Here is a 12,977-nt window from a genome sequence, read left to right as displayed (position 1 = left end):
TTCCCAGTCAGGCATTTACTAATTTCACAAAATTCAAGGCTACAATCAACACTATCATGGATTCAGTGCCGAATATCTCCTCTTGTGAAGAAATTGATGCGGCAGTCAACAACCTGGAAAGCAAAATTCAAACTAGCTTAACTGCAGCCTCTTCTGTTTCCAATCCAGCTTAAGTAAACCTACTTTCAGAAGAAATCCTTGCTCTAATCATAAGACCACCAAGAGCTGAACAGAGCATCAAACTTACTTTGCTATGCACTAAAAGATCACAGAAATCAACAATGGGGAAGAAAACTTTGTTCCCTGAAAACTGAAGATAACTCCTTATGGAAATTGGCAAAAACTCTCCGTTCAGACCGTTCCAATATCCAGTCCATTCACGGAGAAAGAGGTATAGTTTATAGGGACAATGAAAAGGCAGAAGCCCTCACTGAAGCTCTTCAACTTCAGTGCAGTCCTTATGCGCATGCGGATTTGGTCTTCATAGAGAAAATTCACTGTCGAGTACGTACTGCACTCTGGCAGCCTAACAACCATGAAAATATCTGTCCCATCTCGCCTAAAGAGGTCTACTCAATCATTAGGAAGCTTAACAACAAAAAATCCCCTGACCCAGATGAAATTAACAACAAAACAATCAAGGCCCTTCTGCACAAAGCTGTCATGCATTTGGTAGCAATTATAAATGCAATACTCAGATTAAACTATTTTCCAACCCGATGGAAACAAGCATATACCTCATTCATAAGCCGGGAAAAGTGCCTCAGTTACCACAAAGTTTCAGACCCCATCGGTCTCCTTTCGTGCTTGGGATTGCAGAAAAAATCATCCTCAATCGACTTCAAGATGTGGTGAACAAAAACAACACAATACCGAAAGAGCAGTTTGGGTTTCGAACCGGGCAGAGTACTACACAACAAGTTCACAGACTGGTTGAATTCATCACTACTGGATTCAATTGGTGACAACATACAGGAGCCGTTTTTCTGGGTGTAGCAAAAGCCATTGATAAGGTTTGGCACGTAGGCCTTATCTATAAATTATTTATGGCCAACGTTTGCTCTACCTTATCAAACTTATCGACTCCTTTCTAAAAAAAACCAGAAATTTCAGGTCAAGTTGAGAGGACTCAAATCCTCTTTGAAAAGAATCACTGCAGGCGTTCCTCAAGGCTCGTTGCTCTTTCTACTGCTTTTTAACATCTTTGTCGCTGACGTCCTTAACACAACATCAACCACCACAGCTTGCTATGCGGATGACATGGCAGTTTTGAGTAGATCTCTCAGGCCGAACTTAGCTACGCAGCGCTTACAAACCGCAGCAACAAACATAGAAAAATAGCTCAGGAAATGGAGAATAGCTGTGAATGCCGACAAAAGTACTGCCATTCTCTTCACAAGACGGAAAGCATCCCACTATGGAGAAGTCAAACTTTTCAACACAACTATTCCATGGAAATCCAGCACCAAATATTTAGGTATTCAACTAGATAATTGCCTCAACTTTAACTCTCACATCGATTATGCCTGCAGCAAGGCAAACTCCGCAATTATGCAACTTTACTCTTTTCTCAACCGAAGAAGCCGTGTCAGCACTGAAAACAAACTATGAATCTATAAAGCAATCATTAGACCCACATTGACGTATGGATCACCGACTTGGGGTCACACCTCCTCTGGCAACATCAAAAAGCTACAGGTCATCCAGAACAAATGTCTTCGTATGATCTTCAATGCTCCGTGGTTTGTCAGGAATACTCTTCTCCACCGAGACGCTGACATTCCTGATATTCACATGTTTCTCCATGATACTGCCATTACATATTTCACCAAAGCAGCTAGTCATCCCAACCAACTCATTCGAGAGTCATCTAACTACGATGAAAAGGATAGGTGGAAACACAAGTGTCCGAAAGTGGCTCTGCTGATCAGTACAGACGCTCCCACATTGCCCTAAAATGGGTGAGCCAGGTGCTCGATAAATTCCCATTAATTTAAGCCATTTTTCATAGAGATGAAGGGATTATAATCCGAGGGATTGAGATCCATCCAGCCACAAAGGTTAAAGGTTGTTGCTACAATTGTTTAAACTAGTCCCATGTTTTTGTAGTCTCATGTACTGTGATAAACTGTGTTTTGTGCGCTGACGATGCTGATTATAACACCAGCGAAATATCAGCAATAAGTCAATAAATAATTATTTACTTCTCTTTCTGTGTTCTAATATATACCGTCAAAATTAATCAACATAATCTCTTTTGGTTTTCTTTTCTGTTTTTTAATTTTGTTTGCTGTATTTTTAATTTTTGTTCCAGGAAAACTTGAAGTAATGACCTGGGCATCAATGGCATATTTTATGATAGCCACCATTGAGTTTACCCAGCTGCTTTTCATTCTGAATTACCTTATCTGATTCTGTGCTTTGTGTCATTTTACTGCTTGATTTTCTTGTCCTCCTTATCTTCCTTTAAATTATTATTATTATTATTGCTGGCAACTCCAAGGAGTCCTTAGACTCATAGAGGGAGGCAACCTATTCCACTCATTCACCACTCTCCAAGCAAAAAACCTAGTTCTAACACCCTTGCTAACTACACTCTTACTCAGTTTCCATGGATGACCCCTAGTTCTCCCACCACCACACCTGTTCCAAAAAATTTCCTCTGAATTAATCGTGTAAAAACTCTTCAGTAATTTGAATGTCTCAATCATATCACCCCTTTTCCACCTATCAACCAGTTTCTGTAACCCACAAATCTTCAACCTATTCTTGTAAGGTTCATTCCATAGACCTGCTACCATCTTGGTCACTTGCCTCTGGATCCTCTCCTCCTCCTCCTCTAAACCGCTCCACCACCTCTAAATACCTCTGAACTTTCTGTAATTCCTTTATTTTAGTGTTGCACGGTGATCAGCATTCATTTTAGAAATTATGGACCTTACAACTGTGTTATAAATAACTTTTTTAATTTCTGACGTTTCGATCTTCATATTAAGATCATCATCTGGAACATATACAAATATACAGGACAAGCTGAGTTACATTACACACAGTAAGCTAAAGAAACAATGAATTGATCACATGTTATTCTACTGGCATGATCTCTAGCGAAAAAAAAAATTGCAAATTAATTAATTATTTAGAAACTACATCAAGCTAAATTCTATTTATGATAACATGAGCAAACATTCTTTCTTATAGATAATTTTCTTTCAGTAACAATGATGTCCTATTTTTAGCATTACAATTGTTATTTTTGATTTAGGATCCTGGATTATCTACAGTCCTGTTTATAGTTACTCTTAGAGAGGAAGGTTCCGTGGGTCGAATATGTGCCTTCCATATGTTTTGGGATTTTTAGACCATCATTATTGTTCAGATTGGGGTGGTTGATAATAATCTCACAAGCTTCCTTAAATTTGTGTTCATACCATGTTTTGGTGATGTATACAACTGGTGCTTTTCCAGTCAATTCTATGTAAGGTGTTCAGGGCATGATCAGAAAGGCCAGCTTCACCATAGTTATTATATTTAATGTGTCGTTTATGTTCCTTTTGTCTGATAGGAATTGTGCATCCTGTTTCCCCTATATATGGTATATTACAGGTGCAATAAATACGGTATACTCCAGGATGGGCCAGCAGAGGGAGTGGGTCTTTGGATGAGTTGAGTAAGCTTTTTAATTTTGCAGAAGGTTTAAAGGTGACTTTGAGGTTGTATTTTTTGTAGTATTCTGTTTATTTTATCTGATGTCCCTTTAATGTAAGGAATGGTTATAGTTTTATTATAGTCTGGTTTATCTTTGTTTTTTATTGAGGTCTTGTAGAGAATTTTGTTAATAGTATTTTGGCTGTAACCATTTTTTAATTAATTTAAACCATAAAAAATGGTTACAGCCAAAACACTATTAATAAAATTCTCTACAAGACCTCAATAAAAAATAAAGATAAACCAGACTATAAAACCAGACTAAAACCAGACTATAGAGCATGGGAAGTGGTCAAGGAGCATTTACAGGAGGTAATGGCTGATTGTATACCTAGGGTCCGAATAGTAAAACAAGTAGGGGTTAAATGGATGATTAACACCATTAAGCTTAAGCTGCAAAAAAAGAAACAACTGTGGAGGGAATTTAAAGAAAGGGGTGACATGCAGGCACACGAACGGTATAAAGTGCAGGCCAGAAAGGTAACGAGTATGGTAAAAAAAAGCAAAAGCGGATTATGAAAGGAAACTAGCTTTGCAAGCAAAAGAGAATCCAAAACAGCTCTTTCAATATGCTGCAAGCAAGGAAAAAACTGTACACAGCAAAATGATTTTAAGGAATGACGATGGTAAGGAGTTCACTGAATCAGTCGATATAGTGGAGTTACTGAGCACGCACTTTACAAAAGCATATCATCCAGGTGGTGACATTGAAAAAATGAAGGAACCATTAGTTTATACGGGAATAGTGATGAATGAAGTGAAGGTGACTAGTCTATTACAGAACCTTAATATGAACACATCTGTGGGATTGGATGGTATACCGGCACGGGTCTTGCGTGAAGCGGCTAAAGAATTATCAGTGCCCTTGACCATGTTGTTTAATCTGAGTCTCAGGTCTGGCTTAGTCCCGAAGGTGTGGAAAGAGGAGAAAATAGTTTCACTGCATAAAGGAGGATCCAAGACTATGGTTGCAAATTACCGACCAATCAGCATATCAGGAGTCGATGTCAAGGTCTTAGAGAAAGTAGTCAAGGGAAAAATACAGGAATGGATTGATGAAAATGAGATACCGTACAGGGGACAGCATGGCTTTGTGAAGGGTAGATCATGCTTCAGTAACTTGCTCAAGTTTTATAACAAGGTGACGGCTGAACTGGATAAGGGAAATGGGTTTACTGTGATACTGCTGGACCTGGCAAAGGCGTTTGACAGGATACCACATGGAATACTAATCCGTAAACTACAACATATGGGAATGGATATAGGGTTGGTGAGATGGATAGGTGGTTGGTTGATGGAGAGATATCAAAGAGTAGTTTATTCAGGAGTAGAGTCCAAAAGACAGCCTGTGACTAGTGGTGTGCCGCAGGGTTCTGTTCTTGGACCACTGCTGTTTAATCTGTTCATTAACGATATAGGGAAGGATCTAAGAGGAACAATTCATTTGTTCTCTGATGATGCAAAGTTGGGTCGGGCAATAGTGAATGCAGAAGATGTCAAAGTCTTGCAGGATGACTTAGATAGATTGGAGTTCTGGGCTAAGGAGAATGGATGTCAATTTAATGTGACAAAATGTAAGGTTATGCATTTTGGGGTGAAAAGATTAGCAGCAGTATACCACTTTGGTGGAACTGTACTCCAAGAGATTGATGAGGCCATGGACTTGGGAGTGTTGGTGGATAGGGAGATGAAGTTTAGGGAGCACACTGCAAAAGTAGCTAAATCATCTCATCAACTCACTTGGTTGTTGAAAAATACTTTGATGAGCAGAGACAAGCAAGTTATTGTACCTCTGTACCGAGCCTTGATAAGACCTCATCTCGACTACTGTGCCCAGATTTGGTCACCTCGGTTCCTTCTTGATGGATAGGAGGTGGAGAGGATCCAGAGGCGAGTGACTAAGATGATAACAGGTCTATGGAATGAACCATATGAGAACAGGTTGAAGATTTGTGGGTTGCAGAAACTAGTTGATAGGCGGAGGAGGGGAGATATGATTGAGACATTCAAATTGCTAAAGGGATTCTATAGGATTAATTCAGAGGATATTTTTGAGATCAGGACAGGTGGTGGGAGAACTAGGGGACACCTATGGAAGCTGGGCAAGAGTGTGGTTAGCAGGGGTGTTAGAGCTGGGTTCTTTACTTTTAGAGTGGTAAATGAGTGGAATAAGCTGCCAGAGTCTGTTGTGGTTGCTATGACGGTGAACAAGTTCAAGACAAGGTATGATAGATACTGTGAGAATGTAATCGCATAGTTGTGTGGACATGATATTTAGGGCCTCCCTCGATGAGTCTAAGGACTCCTGGAGTCGCCCGCAATAATAATAATAATAATAATAATGAAACTATAACCATTACTTACATTAAAGGGACATCAGATAAAATAAACAGAATACTACAAAAATACAACCTCAAAGCCACCTTTAAACCTCCTGCAACATTAAAAAGCTCACTCAACTCATCCAAAGACCTCCCTCCGCTGGCCTACCCTGGAGTATACTGTATTTATTACATCTGTAATATACCATATATAGGGGAAACAGGATGCACAATTCCTATCAGACAAAAAGAACATAAACGACACATTAAATATAATAACTATGGTGAAGCTGGCCTTTCTGATCTTGCCCTCTGAACACTTTACATAGAATTGACTGGAAAAGCACCAGTTGTTTACATCAGTCCAAAACATGGTATGAACACAAATTTAAGGAAGCCTGTGAGATTATTATCAACCACCCCAATCTGAACAATATGGAAGGCACATATTCGACCCACGGAACCTTCCTCTCTAAGAGTAACTATAAACAGGATTGTAGATAATCCAGGATCCTAAATCAAAAATAACAATTGTAATGCTAAAAATAGGACATCATTGTTACTGAAAGAAAACTATCTATAAGAAAGAATGTTTGCTCATGTTATCATAAATAGAATTTAGCTTGATGTAATTTCTAAATAATTAATTAATTTGTAATTTTTTTTTTTTTCACTAGAGGTCATGCCAGTAGAATATAACCTGTAATCAAATCATTGTTTCTTTAGCTTACTATGTGTAATGTAACTCAGCTTGTCCTGTATATTTGTATATGCTCCAGATGAGCTTAATATGAAGATAGATCGAAACATCAGGAAATTAAAAGAGTTATTTATAACACGATTTTAAAGTCCATAATTTCTAAAATGAATTTCTGTAATTCCCTTGTTATCTTTTGAATAGTCTGTTTTAATTTTATGATTTCAGAGGTTAATTCATTTTCAATATCCTCAAGTTTTTCTTCTGTGGAATAAGCCTTCTTGTTTCCGACCTCATTGTACTTGTCATGTTCCATTTCTTGTGTGTTTGTGGTGCCGTTTTACAGCACTATTTGATATTGTAATATCTCAATAAAAATATGTTATGAAAACACCAAATATTATAAAAATACAAAAATATTAATATACTATCAACCACTGATTTTCGAAGGGAAAAAAAAGGCAATCAAAACAGATAAAATCATAATTTTACACAAGTGCTATATAAACTGACCTCTCTAAATCTTACCTGAAACACCCAGTAAGAATATTCCTCTGAGAATTCTCACATTCAATTTTATTTGTGTTTTTTACAAATTGGAACAATGAAAGCTCTAATCCGATCATTAGGAATTTGACCTTCTGAGTTGTGTAGTATAGCCACTGTAAAACTTTTATACCACCATATGTGAGCATTTCTGTTTGATATAATCAACTCCAGCTACCTTTCGACATTTTACGCTTTTAATATCTTTTTCTACCTGAAGTATCAATACTTCAGATAGAAACTTTGGACTGCATTCCTCCTGAATGTTTTTTACCACAGTTCTCTTGTTACCTGTCCTGTCAGGTGTCTTCTCCCTCCAGGAGATTGACTACCATGTGTCTCCACCATGTCCTATTCTGCATCCTCATATGAGAGATAGGTCCAGTCTTTGTCTTCCTCTCCTTCACTTTCTTCAGTTCCTTCAAGAAGTGTCCTTTGTAGGCAGTTATGTCTCAGAATATGTCCGAAATAGCTGACTTTTCTCTTTTTAATTTCTTTTATCAGGTTCCTGTTTATGCCTACCATCTCTAGTACCTCTTCATTTGTCTTTCCATGATATCCTCATAATTCTTTGCAGCATCCACATTTCAAAGGCCTCCAGTTTTTGCCACACTCAGATTGGAGAGTGTCCATGTCTCTACTTCGTATAATAAAAGATTCTTAGTCTTGTTTTCAGATTTAATTCTCTAGATGTCAGTAGATTTTTCATATTGTTGAATGTTGACCTTGCAGTTTCAATCCTTTTTCTAATTTCATTTTTTGCTCTTCCTTTCTTTGTGATCAAGTGTCCGAGGTATGTGTATGTTTGCACCTGTTCTAATTTATTTCCTTTTATATTGATGCATATTTTTGATATTTCCTTTTCTCATGACATTATTATGATTTTTGTCTTTTTAAAGTTGAAACTGAGGCCATACTGTTCGCTGTACTTGAGTATTTCCTCTATAAGTCTTGATCCACTCCAGTTCAAACAAATATGACTCGAGGTCATATTTGTTTTCAGCTAGAAGAACTGTGTCATCTGCTTATCTTAGGTTATTAATATTTCTGCCTCCTACAGTGATTCCTTTGAGGTTACTAATTTTATTAAATATTTCTACTGTGTACAGAAGTTACTTATCTCATTTAATAAGTTTTCCAAGTAATTATTCCAGATATCAAGAGTATCTTTTGTCTTCAGTCTTTCCATGACTTTTATTTAACTAGTTTTAAACATTGCTTTGCAGTCTTAAATTTTGCTTTGTATTCTATCTCTGGGCATATGCTGATCTTTCTTCTTTACCATCACTTCATCTTTAACTTCCTGAGTCCGTGGAACTGATTTTATCCTTCCAGACAACTTCACAACTTCAAAGTTTTCTTTAGAACCTGCCATCGAGTCTCCATGGTTTGCCTCTTGTTTTCAAATTCATTTTTTTTTTCTTGAATAATTTTTGTATATTTGAGTCTAGAGTATCTCACTCTATTTTAACAAAAATCTCTTCCACATTAATCAGGTAACAACTACTTACCAGCATATATGTCTCAATCATGCATCTCTCTCCTATTCACAAGGTTCTGCAAATTGCATTCCTGCAATCTGTATTTATATTCCACATTCCAGAGATCTGACACCAATTTAGTGAATTTTCTCTGAACTCTCTAAGATATCCTCATTCCCTTGAAAATTAGGTAAAATCTCTCTGTTAGATATTCTTTGGCCCATCCTTGCCTGCCAGATTTTTAGACATTACACTTTGCAACACTGAACTGGTAGATCCCTTCACTTGTTTAATCACGCAGTCTGTTCTGATCCTCCTGTCCCAATATCTTTTTTCTCTTGTAGAAGATATTGGGACAGGCTAAACTGAAGATATAGCTGTCTGCAGATGATTTCAAGTTGAAATCATCTGCAGAGAAGAACTATGAGAAGTAAAATAGGTCTTCTTAACTTCAGATCATCTGCAGATAGCTGCATGTCTTCAGTTTAGCCTGTCTGAATATCTTTAAATATCTTTATAAGTTAAACAGTAATGGTTTCAAAACAGACTCCTGAAGCACACCACTAGTGACTTTCCTCTTCTGGGATATTGCCCCCCCCCCCACCATACACAACTTGCTGATACCTATCGGATAGCCAGTCTCTGATCCAATGCACTAATCTAATATCCAGTCCCATCTGCTCTAGTTTGACTATCAACTTATCATGTGGTAATCTATTATTATTATTATTTGACACCTCCAGGGAGTCCAAGGACTCGTCGAGGGAGGGCACCTGCTCTACAACTCTGTCTCCACTACTCAATCTCCAACTGACCGCAACTACACCAACGTCATCTACTGCCGACCACCACTGGTATTTACATGGACAATCACAAACATCCATGCTCACGGCGGGATTCAAACCTGCAGCCTTTTGACTGGAGAGCGGATATGCTATCCACTCGGCCAACCAGGCCGGCAAAAGCCTTTGCAAAATCTAAGTATACTACTGTGTATCCCTCTCTTCTGTTCAAGGAAGCTGTCACCTTATTGTAATAACTAGGTAGATTGCTAAAACATGCTGTCCTAAAAGGTATATTAAAACTTTGTATGTGAATTTGCTGAAATTTTATTACGCAGTTCATGAGATGAGCATTAAATAACTTTGTTAATGTTACAGATTTTTTTTTTTTTTTGATACATTAAGAATTGAAATTAACTTAGAATTCAGTAGTAGTTGAAATGAACATAGCTTTCATGGTATTGTAATATTATAAAACAGAACTTCTTTTAGCTTAATAGTTACTTTTGTTAGATCTTTTATAAATATTAAACACGTACACAAGTGATAGAAGAATCTGTAGCATATCAGTACTATGAATAGGGATTAAAAGTTAAAACAAATATTTTGATCATATTTGGTGGTAAAATAAAAGTATATATTTGTTAAAAAGGGCATGCTGACTTTTCCTACATAGAGGTACTGCAAAAGAAGCCAGTGCAACCAAGTAATTTTATAGTTATTTAACAAAATATGGCTAAAATAATAACAGTCCAGTAGGCAATAATATATTCATTTCTTTTATCATAAAAGAAAGCTTAACTATTGATAGCTAGTAAAGCAATTTTATAAAGGGATAGATGCAGGCAGGGCCAATTTTAAGATTGTTGAGGCCCCTAAGCCATAACGTTTAAGAGGCTCTCCTCTACTGAAGAAATTTTAGATTATCAATACTGAGACAAAGATACCTTATAATGCGAGAGACTAAGGTATAGCTTGTATATAAATCTGGCCCCAGATGTAGGATAAATTAGATTTTCAATGTATGGTAGTAGGAATGAGCATACAGTGGGTCTAGGAGTTTAAGTAAGAATACAGTTTAACAAATTCTTACTTAAACCTAATTTAACAAAGTTGTAAGTACAGTTTTTCTTCCAGTGAGTGTTGAATGGATGAAATGGAATAAAATGCATTACCAATAAATGGATTTGATTGGCTTATTTTCTAAGCATTATATGAGTCAGAGCAGGTTTCCCAGAACATCATGAACATACCTAAATATTAATAACAATAATACTATTTTTCATTGAATAAGTTAACATATGGAATAACTTTTACATATGTACAAATATTTTCACATCTTTGAAATTTCATTTTTGTTTAAAGGTCAACAACTTAATCAGTGAAACACTGAAAACTTATGGGAAGGTGGATTACTTAGTCAACAATGGTGGTGGGCAATTCGTATCACCTTGTGCGGATATAACATCCAAAGGCTGGGATGCTGTTATAGAGACTAATTTAAAAGGAACCTTTTTCATGTGTAAAGAAGGTAATTAGTCATCATTATCTTATATCATATCTTATATTACATTATTCTTGTTATTATTATTATTACTATCAGACTTCCATATAAGCAACTCATTGCAGGAGGTCCCATTGTCAACACATAATTATTATTATTATGTGACACCTCCAGGGAGTCCAAAGACTCATCGAGGGAGAGTGTGCCAACAGCATCGAATGATTGATCCCCTTCAAACTACCATGCTCAAACTTGCTTAACTTTTTGCGTGAGCGATTAGTAGCAGAGGCTCTACCAATCGACCAACCTTTGCTGGCTTCATCAAACTATGCTTCCCACTCTCTGAGGTAAAGCATTCCACTTACCAATCATTTCTTCAGCATTAATCTAGTAACAATCCCTTATCAACTATGTTTCAGTCATATCTCCCCCCTCTTCTTCCTATATATATATATATAAATTATTTTAAATGACTGATACCGAGAAATAAAGAGATGACATGGTTTATTTAAAAAGATACTACTAGTTTACTAGTTTCGTTGAATGGATCAACTTCTTCAGGTATCACAATCAAAGAAATATATAAAAAATAACAGAGACTTAAAATATCTTTTTTGTATATTTCTTTGATTGTGATACCTGAAGAAGTTGATCCATTCAATGAAACTAGTAGTATCTTCTTAAATAAACCATGTCATCCCTTTATCTCTCGGTATCAGTCATTTAAAATAATTTATAATATTTTCTACCGAGTAAAAATGAATAATCACTACTACATATATATATATATATATATATATATGAGACTTATTCAGAGACCAGAAACCAACTTGGTCAATCATCTCTGGCTTTCCAGTACATCCGTCTCCCCTTCCTGAAAACCAGGTGGCCATATCTTCACATGGTAATCTATACGTGGGTTGATTAATGCATTATGCAAAGAAATCATAGCACTCTCACTTCTACACATATTCATGTCTTCATGGTTTTACCCTAAATTATAGGTCTTTGCCTGTCAACACTTCCACTTCCTATATCCCTGCCCCTCACTAGTTGTGTACTGTGCATCTCATCTCTGCTATCCAAATTTCAGAACCTTACACTTGGCAGTACTTATTTTTTACAAACATCTAATTTGCTTTTACTATACATAGTTTTCACCAACTTTGCATCATCTGCAGACAACTGGAAATCTTCATTTAAACTTCCATTAATATCATTAACATACAAGTTAAACAGTAATAGTACCAAAAATAGACTTCTGAGGACACACCACCAGTGACTTGCCTTTTCTGAGACACTGTGCCCCCCCCTTTCCCTACCAATACACAACTTGCTGAAATCTGTAATAACAGTACGTTGTGTAATAGATTAACTAAAGATAGTCAACCTGTAATCCATCACACTAATCTGTTATCTAATCCCATCTACTTCATTTTAATTACTAGCTTATTATTTGGCATTCTATCAAAGGCCTTTGCAAAATGTAAATACATCAATGTACATTATATGCATCTCCCTTGTCCAATACATTTGTCACCCTGTAATACATAAGTACATTGCTAAAATTACATGTGAATGTTGCTGTTATCAACCCAATTTTGGATCCAAGACCTCACTAACCTCTTCAATACTTTAAATACAACACCAGACACATGCTAGCCTATTATTATTATTATTATTATAGGCGACTCCAGGGAGTCCATAGACTCATCAAAGGAGGCCCTAAACATCATGTCCACACAACTATACGACATTCTCACAGTACCTATCATACCTTTCCTTGAACTCACTCACCGTCATAGCACCCACAACAGATTCTGTCAGCTAATTCCACTCATTTACCATTTTAAAAGTAAAGAACCCAGCTCTAACACCCTTGCTAACCATACTCTTGCCTAGCTTCCATAGGTGTCCCATAGTTCTCCCACCACCAGT

The 12,977-nt window shown here is 36.7% G+C and overlaps 1 protein-coding gene across 1 annotated transcript in view; it reads left to right on the top strand.

Annotated features, from left to right (window-relative positions):
• LOC150094134 (peroxisomal trans-2-enoyl-CoA reductase-like) overlaps positions 1-12,977 on the top strand; it is a 185,615-nt gene that overhangs the window by 97,705 nt on the left and 74,933 nt on the right. The window contains exon 3 of the mRNA XM_090411729.1: positions 10,901-11,066. Within this exon, the coding sequence (XP_090267855.1) occupies positions 10,901-11,066 (166 nt within the window). The remainder of the gene's footprint in view (positions 1-10,900; positions 11,067-12,977) is intronic.

The sequence above is a fragment of the Typopeltis vanoorti genome, chromosome 22 (assembly GCF_054136105.1).
Source record: "Typopeltis vanoorti isolate ZY-2024b chromosome 22, IOZ_Tvanoo_1.0, whole genome shotgun sequence".
In the NCBI taxonomy this organism is placed as follows: Eukaryota; Metazoa; Arthropoda; class Arachnida; order Uropygi; family Thelyphonidae; genus Typopeltis; species Typopeltis vanoorti.
The sequence above is the reverse complement of the archived record's forward strand: the minus strand, read 5'-3'. Positions and strand labels throughout refer to the sequence as shown.